This window comes from Heterodontus francisci, chromosome 43 (genome assembly GCF_036365525.1).
Source record: "Heterodontus francisci isolate sHetFra1 chromosome 43, sHetFra1.hap1, whole genome shotgun sequence".
Classification (NCBI taxonomy): Eukaryota; Metazoa; Chordata; class Chondrichthyes; order Heterodontiformes; family Heterodontidae; genus Heterodontus; species Heterodontus francisci.
The window spans coordinates 17,599,288-17,611,160 of NC_090413.1; the positions used below are offsets into that span (position 1 = coordinate 17,599,288).

At 44.2% G+C, this 11,873-nt stretch overlaps 2 protein-coding genes across 6 annotated transcripts in view; one reads left to right on the plus strand and one right to left on the minus strand.

Annotated features, from left to right (window-relative positions):
- The window catches only part of LOC137355624 (adhesion G protein-coupled receptor E3-like), a 71,099-nt gene extending 62,985 nt beyond the window's left edge, over positions 1-8,114 (plus strand). For 2 of the 5 annotated variants that reach the window (XM_068020980.1, XM_068020984.1), the window contains 3 exons: positions 1,058-1,226; positions 1,902-2,006; positions 2,996-8,106. In XM_068020980.1, the coding sequence (XP_067877081.1) occupies positions 1,058-1,226; positions 1,902-2,006; positions 2,996-3,031 (310 nt within the window). In that variant the 3' untranslated portion in view covers positions 3,032-8,106. Of the gene's footprint in view, positions 1-1,057; positions 1,227-1,901; positions 2,007-2,995 lie in introns of all 5 variants that reach the window. The other 3 variants (XM_068020981.1, XM_068020982.1, XM_068020983.1) reach the window with 3 other exon arrangements.
- Positions 6,511-11,873, minus strand: part of LOC137355626 (adhesion G protein-coupled receptor E3-like) — a 52,879-nt gene continuing 47,516 nt past the window's right edge. Inside the window, exons 17-18 of the mRNA XM_068020985.1 lie at positions 9,595-9,696; positions 6,511-7,972 (exon numbers count right to left, since the gene is read on the minus strand). Of these exons, the coding sequence (XP_067877086.1) occupies positions 7,958-7,972; positions 9,595-9,696 (117 nt within the window). The 3' untranslated portion in view covers positions 6,511-7,957. The remainder of the gene's footprint in view (positions 7,973-9,594; positions 9,697-11,873) is intronic.

The window sequence follows — 11,873 nt, forward strand, 5'->3', positions numbered from 1 at the left end:
TAGATTATTTTTCTCTCTAATGTCAGTCTAAAATGAGTAACGTACAGGAGGTTAAACTAGGCTGGAGGAAAAACAACTTTGATGCTGCAAGAGGAATTTGTAAACCTTTTTCTATTTTGCACTGCTGGACTGGGAATACTCCTCAGGGAGCCTCTCCCGGTCTGACAGCTAACTCAACGGTCAGTAGAAACTCCAAATACACACAGGAATGGAGCTTCCAACAAGGTTAAAGCATCCAATCAGGAGAAGATCCAAGGAAACTAACCCCCCCCACCCCACCCCCCCCACCCCACCACACACCCCCACACAACCCGAGTGTTTACATGGCGACTAGTTAATAATTTCCTTTAACTTTCTGCCGTGACCATATGCCCCCTCTCTCCCGCCCTGCCCGAGGAGGCTGTACCTTGATGTATTTTGAAAGTGCAGATGTACAATAATACAGCAAGTGTGTCATGGCCTCTCCACCAGCAGATTCCTGAGACATAATGAAACGTTTCTGGTGGCTAAAGGGTTAAATTATGAGGCCTACTCGCCAAGACAGACTTTAATTCCCTTGAGTACAGAAGATTGAGAGCTGATCTGATCAGAGTATTGAAAATGTTAACATGATTCAGTAGGTTGGATCCAGGAGGATCTATTTCCTCTGGTGAGGGAATCAAGAATGAGGGGACCAAATATTAAAATTAGAGCTAGGCCATTTAGGAGGGAAATCTAGAACATTCTCTCCCTATAGGCTGGGGAACAATTGAAGCTTCCAAGACTGAGATTGATGGATTTCTGTTTGGTTGGGCTATCGAGGACCTGACAGGTGATTGAGGTTGAGGTAGAGGTCATGCATGATCTAATAGAATGGTGGAACAGGCTCGAGGGGCTGAATGGCCTCCTCCTGATCCTCTGTTCCCAGCATATCTTTCCAAATTGGCCCAATTTTACATTTTCTTAACAATACTCAACTTATAAATTTGTCTAAAGTATCCCAGCTTCCTTCAGCACGCTTTCAGTGAATGGTTCAGAGACCATCACCACGTAAAGCTCTGTTTTCTTTTCGTTGTAGGATGCTGACGTTTAAAGCCATTGCGCAGGTGTTTATCCTGGGCATTCCCTGGATTTTCGGCATGTTCTACTTTCGGGAAGAAGCCGTGGTGATGGCTTATTTATTCACCATTGTCAACAGTTTCCAGGGAATCTTCATTTTCATCATCCTTTGTGTTTTAAACCGCCAGGTACAGCTTCCTGAACTTGTATTTATCCAGCCTTTGTTAACATCATATCAGAATACTGCACCGTATTCTCCTTAAACTAATGTGGGAAAATGTCAAATGTCATTTTCGGAATTATTTTAGTGTGAAAAGAGATTTGCAGAAAACTCATTGGAAGCTGAAAAGTTTTGAGCTGTGTCAGTCTGAGGTACTAACAACAGACTAATAGGCTTGCATTTCTATAGCACCTTTCACTACCTCAGGATGTCCCGAAGTGCTTTACAGTCAATGAAGCACTTTTGAAGGGTAGTCACTGTTGTAATGTAGGAAGTGCGGCAGCCAATTTGTGCACAGCAAGCTCCCACAAATGGCAATGTTGTGATGTTGACTGAGGGATAAATATTGGCCAGAATACCGGAGGGAACTCCCCTGCTCTTCTTCGAAATAGTGCCACTTAAAATCGAGTAGTTGCCGGACCGGGAGGCAACGTAGATCAGCGAGCACAGGGGTGATGGGTGAAGAGGACTTCATGCCATTTGGTATACAGGCAGCAGAGTCTTGGTTGAGCTCAAGTTTACAGAAGGTAGAAGGTGGGAGACAGGACAGAAGAACAAGTTTTCAGTTGAAAGGTTTGCTTTTACCTCCTTTTGAGCTACGCATCCCATCAGCTTCAAATCCCTGCTTTTGCTTTGATTCAAGGTAAGGGAGGAATACCGCAAACGGTTTGCTACAGTGTGCGGGAGCATGAAGAAACCTAGCCTGTTGGAATCTACTTCTACAAGTGTCCCGATGTCAGTCATGACAGTAAGTGAATCTCTGGTGACTTTCAGTTGGATTCTACCTGGGTTGAGAGTGAAATATTACCACATCAATAAAAGTGGCTTAAAATGTATGAATAAATTCTTCTGTTTCTAAATGAAATCTCTTGGGAAGTGCAGTGTCTCAGTGTCACATGTAGAGGTTCCCCATCCCGATGGGAAACAGTTGCCAACTCTGAACATATTCCTGGGCTTCCCACCTCCAATGGTTCCATATCATCAAAAACAGCCTTTTTCCCCCCAATTTCTAAGAATTCTGAAACTAATAAACAAAAGGGTTGGAAAAAATTGAAAAATGGACACTTTATTTTAACATCTCATGATTTTCCTTCCAAGTGTTGCTTGCAGCAGTGTCCAGGAAATTAACTTTCAATGCCTGGAGATCCCAGGGAAATCCTGGAAGGTTGGCATTCCCACGATGGGGTCATCGGTGAGATTTGTTCACGTGACTGACCTCCCCCACCAGCCCCCGCAATGCAGGAAGGAGTGTCGGAGATGGGGAATGGATGAATAGCAATTCTCAAGATGCAGTTACACTGCATTTTCAGATCGATCTTTAGTTTGGGTCTTAGTATACCAAACAAACTGAAGCTGCATGGTGTGAAAGCACCTCTGGGACAACCTCCCTTGGCTGGTGTTCACGCTGACTGCTGTATAACTTCAGCCCAATATTGCAATCAGTCCTTTCATGGACATCTACTCTAACAGCAAACATGACCCTTCCCTCCAGTAGGGTTTGGATGCTGGTGGAGGTATTTTGCTGCTGATCTCAGCCAAGTGCAGTCAGCAGTATAACTCCGATCTGCTGTGAACGATACTGGCCTGAGATCACAAGGAGCAGTATAAATTAGACCCTTTGGGTCACGGTTTCTTGACGTTGACTTTTCAAGGAACCGCTGCCTCCTACTTAAAAGTTTAATGTTGAATAAATTGAAAAAGGTGCGTGTAAAATATTAATTTCTTTTTTACTTCCAGACAGTAAACACCCTAACAGAATCTGGAGCAAAATGAGTCCATCTCTCTGTCTGCCAGAACTTCAAGAGAAAACGTAATTTCTTGCCTGCTGTTTGCGGAGCTAATGCAGATACAGTGCCTGTCTTTTTGCAAGTCATTTTGAAGGTTACTAGAAGTGCTTTTGCCAGCAGGGAAACTTTGTAGGCGGGGAGCGAAGGAATTGGTGAGGTCAGGAACTCCGCCTTTTCTGCCTGCTCTGTTCTGAAAGATTTGCTGATCTGGTTTAGAACTGGTGTCTATCTGGTGTCTTTGAAATTTCTCATGTCTTTGAACTGCATGTTCAGTGCTCTAATCTTAAGAAGTGGAGACCGCCTATCGAATAGCAATCCCGTTAAAGACACGTTGTTTGCTTTTCCTGCCATTCAATTTGCATGTTTAAAGGAATTCCTGTCAGTCTTTCACTCTGACTGGACAATGGGAAAAAGAACCAAGAAGGGATGCTGGGATAGCGGGGGCAATACTGGCCATGTCTGGCCTTATGCTTGCAGTTGTACCCAAAGATAAAAGAAAACTGAATTGTCGTTAATAGAGCACCTTTTGCCAACTCAGCCCATCCCAAAGCACTTTACGGCCGATGATTTACTTTTTGAAGTGTAGTCTCTGTTGTAATGTAGGAAATGTGGCAGCCATTTTGTGCACAGCAAGCTCCCACAAAAAGCAATATGATCATAACCGGATAATCTGTTTTAGTGGTGTTGGTTGAGTGATAAATATTGGCACCGAGGAGAACATCCCTGCTCTTCGGTGTAACCGTGCCAGGGGATTTTCTATGTCCACCCGAGAGGGCAGACGGTTTAACCATGCAAGGACAGGCAAAACTATTGGGAGTCGAGTAGTTCTGCAGCTGCTGGTCCTCAGATGGTTCTGCAATTGATTCAGACATGAGGTGCTATGGATCAGGAAGTGAGCCATTTAGAGTACCTGGCCTCTGTCCTGTGTAACTAGCTGAAGTGTTGACATGACTGGTCTAGTCAAGTTTCCCAGGCAGAGGTTTTCAGATCAGTAATCTTCAGCATCTCCTTAAACAGCTACAGGAGCTCTTTAAATTCCAATCAGCTGTACTCTTGTGTCTGAACCGTCCCTTAGTCAACTCACTGTTCAGGCACGAGCTGAGATAGTCAATTTATTCCAAAAACCAAACAGCATCAGTTATTGTCCATGGAAGAGCAGTGACCGGGTGTGTGCAGCACTCACATTACCCTGAGCATTTTCAAGAATATCTACTCACATCACTGTCTCTGTTTTGAGTTTCAGACGTTAACAGCTCCTGTAATTTTCCTCACTGTTGACTGACTGTGTTAGTTCTCCAGGATCGTTGTAAAGTGTCTGCATCATCAGAACATTCTGACTTTATTTTACATTGCGAGAGTTTTGCTGCATACTGTAAACATGATGGTATTTCTCATTCAGTGTCTGACCTGTAAACCACTTACATCGTGTAATAGGCCCTGACTGTAACACGCGCCACACAAATTCTGGTTATAACAGAAACTTCAATATCGTTAATGTTTGTGTCCTTAGCTAATTTCTTAATAAGGTGGTTTGAGAATTTTTTTTAAAGTTTTAATAAAAGCCATTTGCCTTTACTCCTTTATCGGAAATGATCCTGTGCTTAGTGACTTTTCAGCTATTTCTCAAGCCTGAAATACAAACAGCATGAGACACAGAATCTGCAGTTTTCTCTCCTCATTCTGAACAATCTCCTGTGTCAATACAAATAAAGGGGGGAATTTTAGCCTGCAAAAACAGATGGGTTTGGGTCACGTGGGAAGTAAACATTTTTTACAAATCTCAAACTCTCGTCTCCGCCAAATCAAATAAATGACCAGTTAATTGTGGTTTTGTTTGAATGATTAGAATTTTGGTCAGGAGAGTGGGAAAATGCCTCTGCTCATCTTTCAATAGTGCCACTGGATCTTGCCAGTCATCTGAGATGAGGCCTTGGTTTAATGTCTCATCCAAAAGATGGCACTTCAGTACAATATAGCCTAAGCAAACACTTGCCGTTATTCGGGCCTTTCACCATCTATGGGCTAGAGCTCATGGTGCAACCACTAGGGCAAACTGATGCTGTGGGAGCAGAAAGGACCAGATGGAATTCTGAGTGTTGGCAAAGTTCTGCTGTAAAATAAAGACAATAGTGGTTCCCACTGCAGAGATTCAAGAAAGACTTGTAGTCCTATAATTATCAAGATTGTTGACAAAAGAACGAGAAGAGACAACAATTATCCCACAACCAATATCAGTAAAGCAGATTATCTGGTCATTCATCTCACTGGTGGTTGTGGGAGCTTGCTGTGCACAAATGGACCACATTTCCTACATTACAACAGTAATGCAAGTTCTTCCTTTCTTAACAACTTGCATTTATATAGCTCCTTTAACACAGTGAAACGTCCCAAGGCGCTTGACAGAGACGTTATTAGACAAAATTTGAGGCTGAGTCACATAGATATTAGGACGAGTGAACAAAAACCTGTCCAAGGGGATAGGTTCTAAGAAGAGACTTAAAGGAGGAAAGAGAGGTGGAGAAATTTAGGGAGGGAATTCCAGAGCTTAGGGCCCAGGCAGTTGAAGGCACGACCACCAATGGTGGAGCGATTAAAATCGGGGTGTGCAAGATGCCAGAATTGGAGGAGGGCAGAGATCCAGGAGTGTTGTGGGACTGGAGGAGGTTACAGAGATAGTGGAATCTTAATTACCTGCCATAACAGAGGGGGTTTCCCGGTGGATAATTACGACATAGATAATCAGAAATCCGGCTCCCCATCCATTGCTCCACTCCTGCTAAGGGCAGCTGTTGGTGGAACCATTCACTAACTGACCTCCCAGGCCAAAGTTCCTGTGCACTGAGCCATAGCTCAGCTAACAGTTGGCCATGTCTCCTTCAGCCAGCAGATATAGTGGGGAGACCTCGGTAGAATGTGAATGTCACAATACAGATAAAGGGCCACAGCCCTGTGTTTGTACACCAGGGATGAATCCAACAAGGGCGGCACAGTGGCGCAGTGGTTAGCACTGCAGCCTCACAGCTCCAGGGACCCGGGTTCGATTCCGGGTACTGCCTGTGTGGAGTTTGCAAGTTCTCCCTGTGTCTGCGTGGGTTTTCTCCGGGTGCTCCGGTTTCCTCCCACAAACCAAAAGACTTGCAGGTTGATAGGTAAATTGGCCATTATAAATTGTCACTAGTATAGGTAGGTGGTAGGGAAATATAGGGACAGGTGGGGATGTTTGGTAGGAATATGGGATTAGTATAGGATTAGTATAAATGGGTGGTTGATGTTCGGCACAGACTCGGTGGGCCGAAGGGCCTGTTTCAGTGCTGTATCTCTAATCTAATCTAATCTAATGCAGTCAAACTCTTGAAGGCGAATTAAAGGTTGAATTTTACATATATGCTCACAACCAGCACCAAGATCACAAAGGATGCTTCACCACTCTATTACCAGTTTGGAGGAGATGGTGGCGTAGTGGTAATTTCACTGAATTCATAATTTTAAGGTCTAGGTTAATACCCTGGGGATAGGGTATCACTGCAGCTGCTGAAACGTAAATTCAATGAATTAAAATCTGGAATTGAAAGCTAGTCTCAGTAATGGTGCCATGAAACTATCAGCAATTGTTGTAAAAATGCATCTGGTTCACTAATGTCCTTCAGGAAAGGAAATCTGCCGTCCTTACCTGGTCTGGCCTACATGTGACTCCAAACCCACAGCAATGTGGTTGATTCTTAACTGCCCTCAGTTGTCAAGGGCAATTAGGGATGGGCAACAAACGCTGGCCTTGCCAGTGATGCCCACAGTGAAGGAATTACTTTCGATATAGTCGCTGTTTTTATGTTGCAAAGCTAGCAACCCACTATGCAAAGCAAGATCCCACAACAGAAAATAAGATGAATCATCTGTTTTTGTCTTGGTAGTAAATAGGTGATTGTTGGCCAAGACACCAGGTGAATGTAGAGGAACCGTAATGGGCCATTCTGCCCCTCAAGCTCAGTTTGCAAATCTTCAAATGGGAGAGAGTTCCAGATTTCCACTACTCTTTCTGTGAAGAAGTGATTCCCAATTTCACGCCTAAACAGCCTAGCTCTAATTTTAAGGTTTTGCCCCCTTGTATTGGACTCCCCTACCAGAGGAATTCATTTCTCTTTCTCTATCCCATCATTCTGTTTAGCCCTGTTATCCTTCTAGTGAACCTGCTACATCCCTCAATGCCAAAATATATCCTTCCTGAGGTGCAGTACTCCAGATGGTGTCTATCCACAGCTTTATATAACTGTAGCATAACTTCCAGCTGTGTGAATTTCAGTCCCCTTGACACAAAGGACAACATTTCCATTCGCCTTTTTGATTACTTTTTGTACACCAGTTTCTAGTGATTTTTGTACTTGGTGCCCTAAATCACTCTGCTTCTCCAAAGTTTTTAACTCTTCCGTCAATAATGGCATGGGATCTTTGATGTTCACCTGAGCAGAGAAGTGAAGGCTTTAGTTTAACATCTTTTCCGCAAGGGCAGATGTTGCACTGAAATGTGGCCGGGTCCAGAATTCAGGCTAGAAGTCACAACTCAGAGGTGAGAGGGTTAACAAACTGAGCCAAGCTTCTATGCACAAAGTTTCAGAAGAAATACTCATTATTGCAACTATCTGTTATGCTCTCAATTAAGCACAAAAATAAACCTGTAACTGTACACCAGTTGCCAATAGCTGCACCTAGTAGCTGTGAACCAATACAAAATTGAAACACACAAAAATAAGGATCTTGACTGAAATACTCAGGGCCCTTCACCCCATGGCACAGATGTCAGATAATTCAACTATCTTTGAAAAGTCCGTTCTCATCACTACAGCTAAGCAGATGATCGTCTTCACTTCCTCATCCGTTAGGTCTACACCGCACAGCTGGTGAGAGAAGAGCGGCTTCATCAATGCTCCAAACTCTACAACAAAATGGAAATAAATTGTTATGACTGCATTCAATCTCTGTCTAGAACAAATATGTGATACAGGATTTGACCAGAAGACATAATGTTATAGGAAACACTAATCACTCAGTGAGTTCCTCTGAGCTTCGCAGACCAGATCGGTCTCAGATTTGATTCTGCTCTCTAAGCTAACTGGTCTCTTTCAGAAAGACAACAAAGGGCACTACAATTAGCTCCTGAACCAGCAAGAGGAAAAATCAGCCAGGGTTCTTTACCATCCAGCAACGCTTGCTGGCAATACATTAGAATAGGTTTGGGCTCAGCTGTCATGCTCTCTATGGTTGTGTTATGACCAGGTGAGAAAGGGGTCTAGGGGACCCTCTCAGCCTTCACCTGGTCTTATCATAACAGGGTTTAATTTTAAACACATCGTGTTTTTAGCTCTCCTTTGGTGAATCCTTGGTCACTGATTTCCAATTATAAGGCAAAAAAACCAGCACAAACAGGTTTTCTTAGGTTTAAAGAAGAAAGGTTGAAATTTATTAAACTTAAACTCTAATTCGGTTAACGCCTATGGATACACGATGCGCCCATGCTAGCATGCATACGTGATACACACATGCAGATAGAGACAGAACAGAGCAGAAGAAATGAAGTGGAAAAGTTTGAGGCAATCTCTGAAGAGGGCTTTTGTTACGGATCTTTGAGCTCACTGTAGAGTCCTTGATTGTAGGCAAATCTTGCTTTTCGTTGGGGCCCAGTATTCTTCTTTAACCTAGTTCACTGTAGGAGACTTTACTCTCTCGGGGTTCATGTGCCTTCAGTGGATTTGGATTTCCATGAGAAAGAGATGGGAGCAGACAGGAGAGGCTGTGGCAAGCCAGCCAGGAGAGGTCTTTTCATTCCAGGAGCAAACAGGCACTCTCAGTTCAAACTGTTTGTACAATTCAGAAAAACCCAGCTTGCCAAGCAGGTTAGTCATGTGACTAACTGGTCTGACCACGTCTTGGCTCTGTGGATTGTATCATCTTAGCAGGTCCTGGAATACTCTTCCCTGCCTTCAATGTCTGGTGCTCAAAGTCCATTGGGGGTTAAATGGATAAGGGGAGTAACCTCTCTTGTCCCTATTAGTTTGTAAATGTCTTCCAGCCAAGTGCCTGGCAGCCCTTGTAATAGGCCTTCCTTTCTTCCCAGCAACAATTTGAAATTCAATGTCCATGTGGTGAAATTGACATGCCTCATTCTTGGCAGGTGGGGGTCTAGCATGACAGGTTGAATGATCTGTCATTACCAAACTGACCCATGGGTGCCAATGGGGTTAGAAATTGGTTCTCGGGCAGTGACAAAATGGACATCATCGAATCGACCACCCATTCTCCTCCATGTTATCTCCCTGGCTTCAATAGAGCAATATTAGGCGAGGCATATAAATGGGCGCAGTTGCAACAGTACCGATTTTGCGCTGCCCCTCAAGTCGAATTTCTACGCCATTGATTTCTGGCAGCTGACAGCAACGCAGAGGATCAATTGAGCAAGACAAAAATCAAAGGATGTGACTTGGCCAAATGCACAACAGCAGATATTGACCATTCTGACACCTGTGGGACATGAATAGACATCAATTAAAACCCACTTACCATCTTAGTCGTCTTTGGCGTGATTGTGTCTATATTCTTAGGTGAAACTATCTTCTTTGCCTTGCACATCATGGAAAACCATTTCCGGCACTGGGCCCTCACCTTAAGGCAAGATACATCACACAGTCATTAATCCTGGGGCTTGTCAACCCTATGCAAATGTTTGGAACCTCAAATTGAAGCTGTGGCCTTGTCATCTTATTATTGACCAGAATTAACCTGCTCTTGGTATAAATTATGTGGAATGTAAATAAAGCCACAGTTATATAATTGCAGGACTAATACATTCTGTGATGAATTACACCTTCACTGCTTTATTGCAAAGTTCCTCTGTGAGAGTCCAACTTTATGACAGAATGTTTTCAGAAAGGTTGGAGGTGTTCCTATGAAAAAAAAAATAAAGCCTCTAGGGACATTCAATATTGCTTGTGACTTGTGGAAAGAAGGAATATTCTGGAAGGTCCCAGGTTCGATTGCTGGTCCGTGCTGAGTTCGGTGTGTTCGGACAAGGGCTGGGAATTGGCCTCAGCATCTCTGGGCTGGGAAGGAAGAGGGCGAAGTAGCAATCAGTTTTGTCTCACAGAACTAATCCATAATTGGTGAGCCTTGCCTGTGTGGACATTGGGTGAGATTGGAATAGGTTGTCCAGGACACTTGGAAGTAGATCTTTTGCTGAGCATGGACTTAGTGCAACAAGCTGCCTGATAGGCCCGACAAGCGTCCAGTCCATTTTGGAGGCTGGGGGTGAGGGGAGGGGACCAGAGCGACAGAGGCCCAGGGTGGCTTGGTGGAGCCCAAAGGAGAACACCTGCTCTACTCGGTCCACCAATACAATAAGATGTACCGTTGAGCTCCTCTTTGGCTGGTCCGCACAGATGCTGGATGGAGCAGGTACTGTGCTGTCCCAAAAGGGCAAACAGGGATGCTATGCGTGTCATAATAGAAAGGCTCCTGCCTGATGCAGGGAGGACCTCAGCAGCCTAGTGGTAGTCCAGGAGGAACAGTGCATTTGTCACAGCAATGGGGGAACAGTTATCCTCCCACCACTTTCTGGGCCCTCTTACTCTAATCTTGCCGAGCAGGGGCTCTTGAAATCCTCCCCTTACTATCTGGGCCTACACAAGAATAAGGGCAGCTGACACCCCTAGAACTGAGAGACAATGGGGACAAAATTCACCTGGGGCGGTGTCATGCAGACCCCCACCTGCCAAGAATGAGGCATATTAATTTAGCCATATGAACATTGATTTCAAACTGCTGCTGGGAAGAAGAGAAGGCCTGTTACAAGGGCTACCAGACACTTAGCTGAAAAACATTTGCATACTAAAAGACAGTGCTTGTGGAGACAAAGGACTATTCCCTGCTCCAATTAATCCAAATGGATTTTGATCACCAGACAATGAAGGGGTAAGGAAGTGCATTCCAGGGCCTGCTAAGGTGATACAATCCACAAAAGACAGGACTGGTTAAACCAGTTGGTCACATGACTAACTGACTGGTCCAGTTTCTTTTTTGAACTAGCCACAGAGAGCTTCAACTCAGAAAGACTGTTTGCTCCTGGACTGAGAAGACCTCTCCTGTCTGCTCCCATCTCTTTCTCACAAGCCTCTGGACCCACTGAGGACATGCGAACATCAAGAGAGAAAAGTCTCCTACAGCGAACAAGGTTTAAGAAGAATACTGGGCCCCAACGAAAAGCAAGACCTACCTAAAATCAGCGAGCTCAACAGTAACCAAAACCCGCTTTAGATATTGCCTCAAACTTTTCCACTTTATTTCTTCTGCTCTGTTCTGTCTCTATCTGCATATGTGTATCGCGTATGCATGCTAGCGTGAATGCATCGTGTATCCATAGGTGTTAAACCGAATTAGAGTATAAGTTTAATAAATTTCAACCTTTCTTCTTTAAACCTAAGAAAGCCTGTTTGGGCTGCTTTCTTTACCGTACAATTGGAAAGCAGTGAACAAGAATCCACCAAGGGGGAGCTAAAAACACGGTGTGTTTAAAATTAAACCCTGTTATGGTAAGACCAGGTGAAGGCTGAGAGGGAACCCTAGACCCCTTTTTTACCAGTTCGTAACAGTGGTAACACATTGAAGTCAATGGAACGGTCAATGGGGTGGAAAGCATAATGGAGGGTGGGGGAGTGCGGGGGGGTGGTGCGCAAATGTGTTACGGCAAGCTTTGCCCTGCCAACCCAGACCCTTCAGGAAAGGAGTGGAAAAATTTGGAGACAGGAAAGGCAGGAAAGATATAGTTGCCCAAATTACACTGGGTT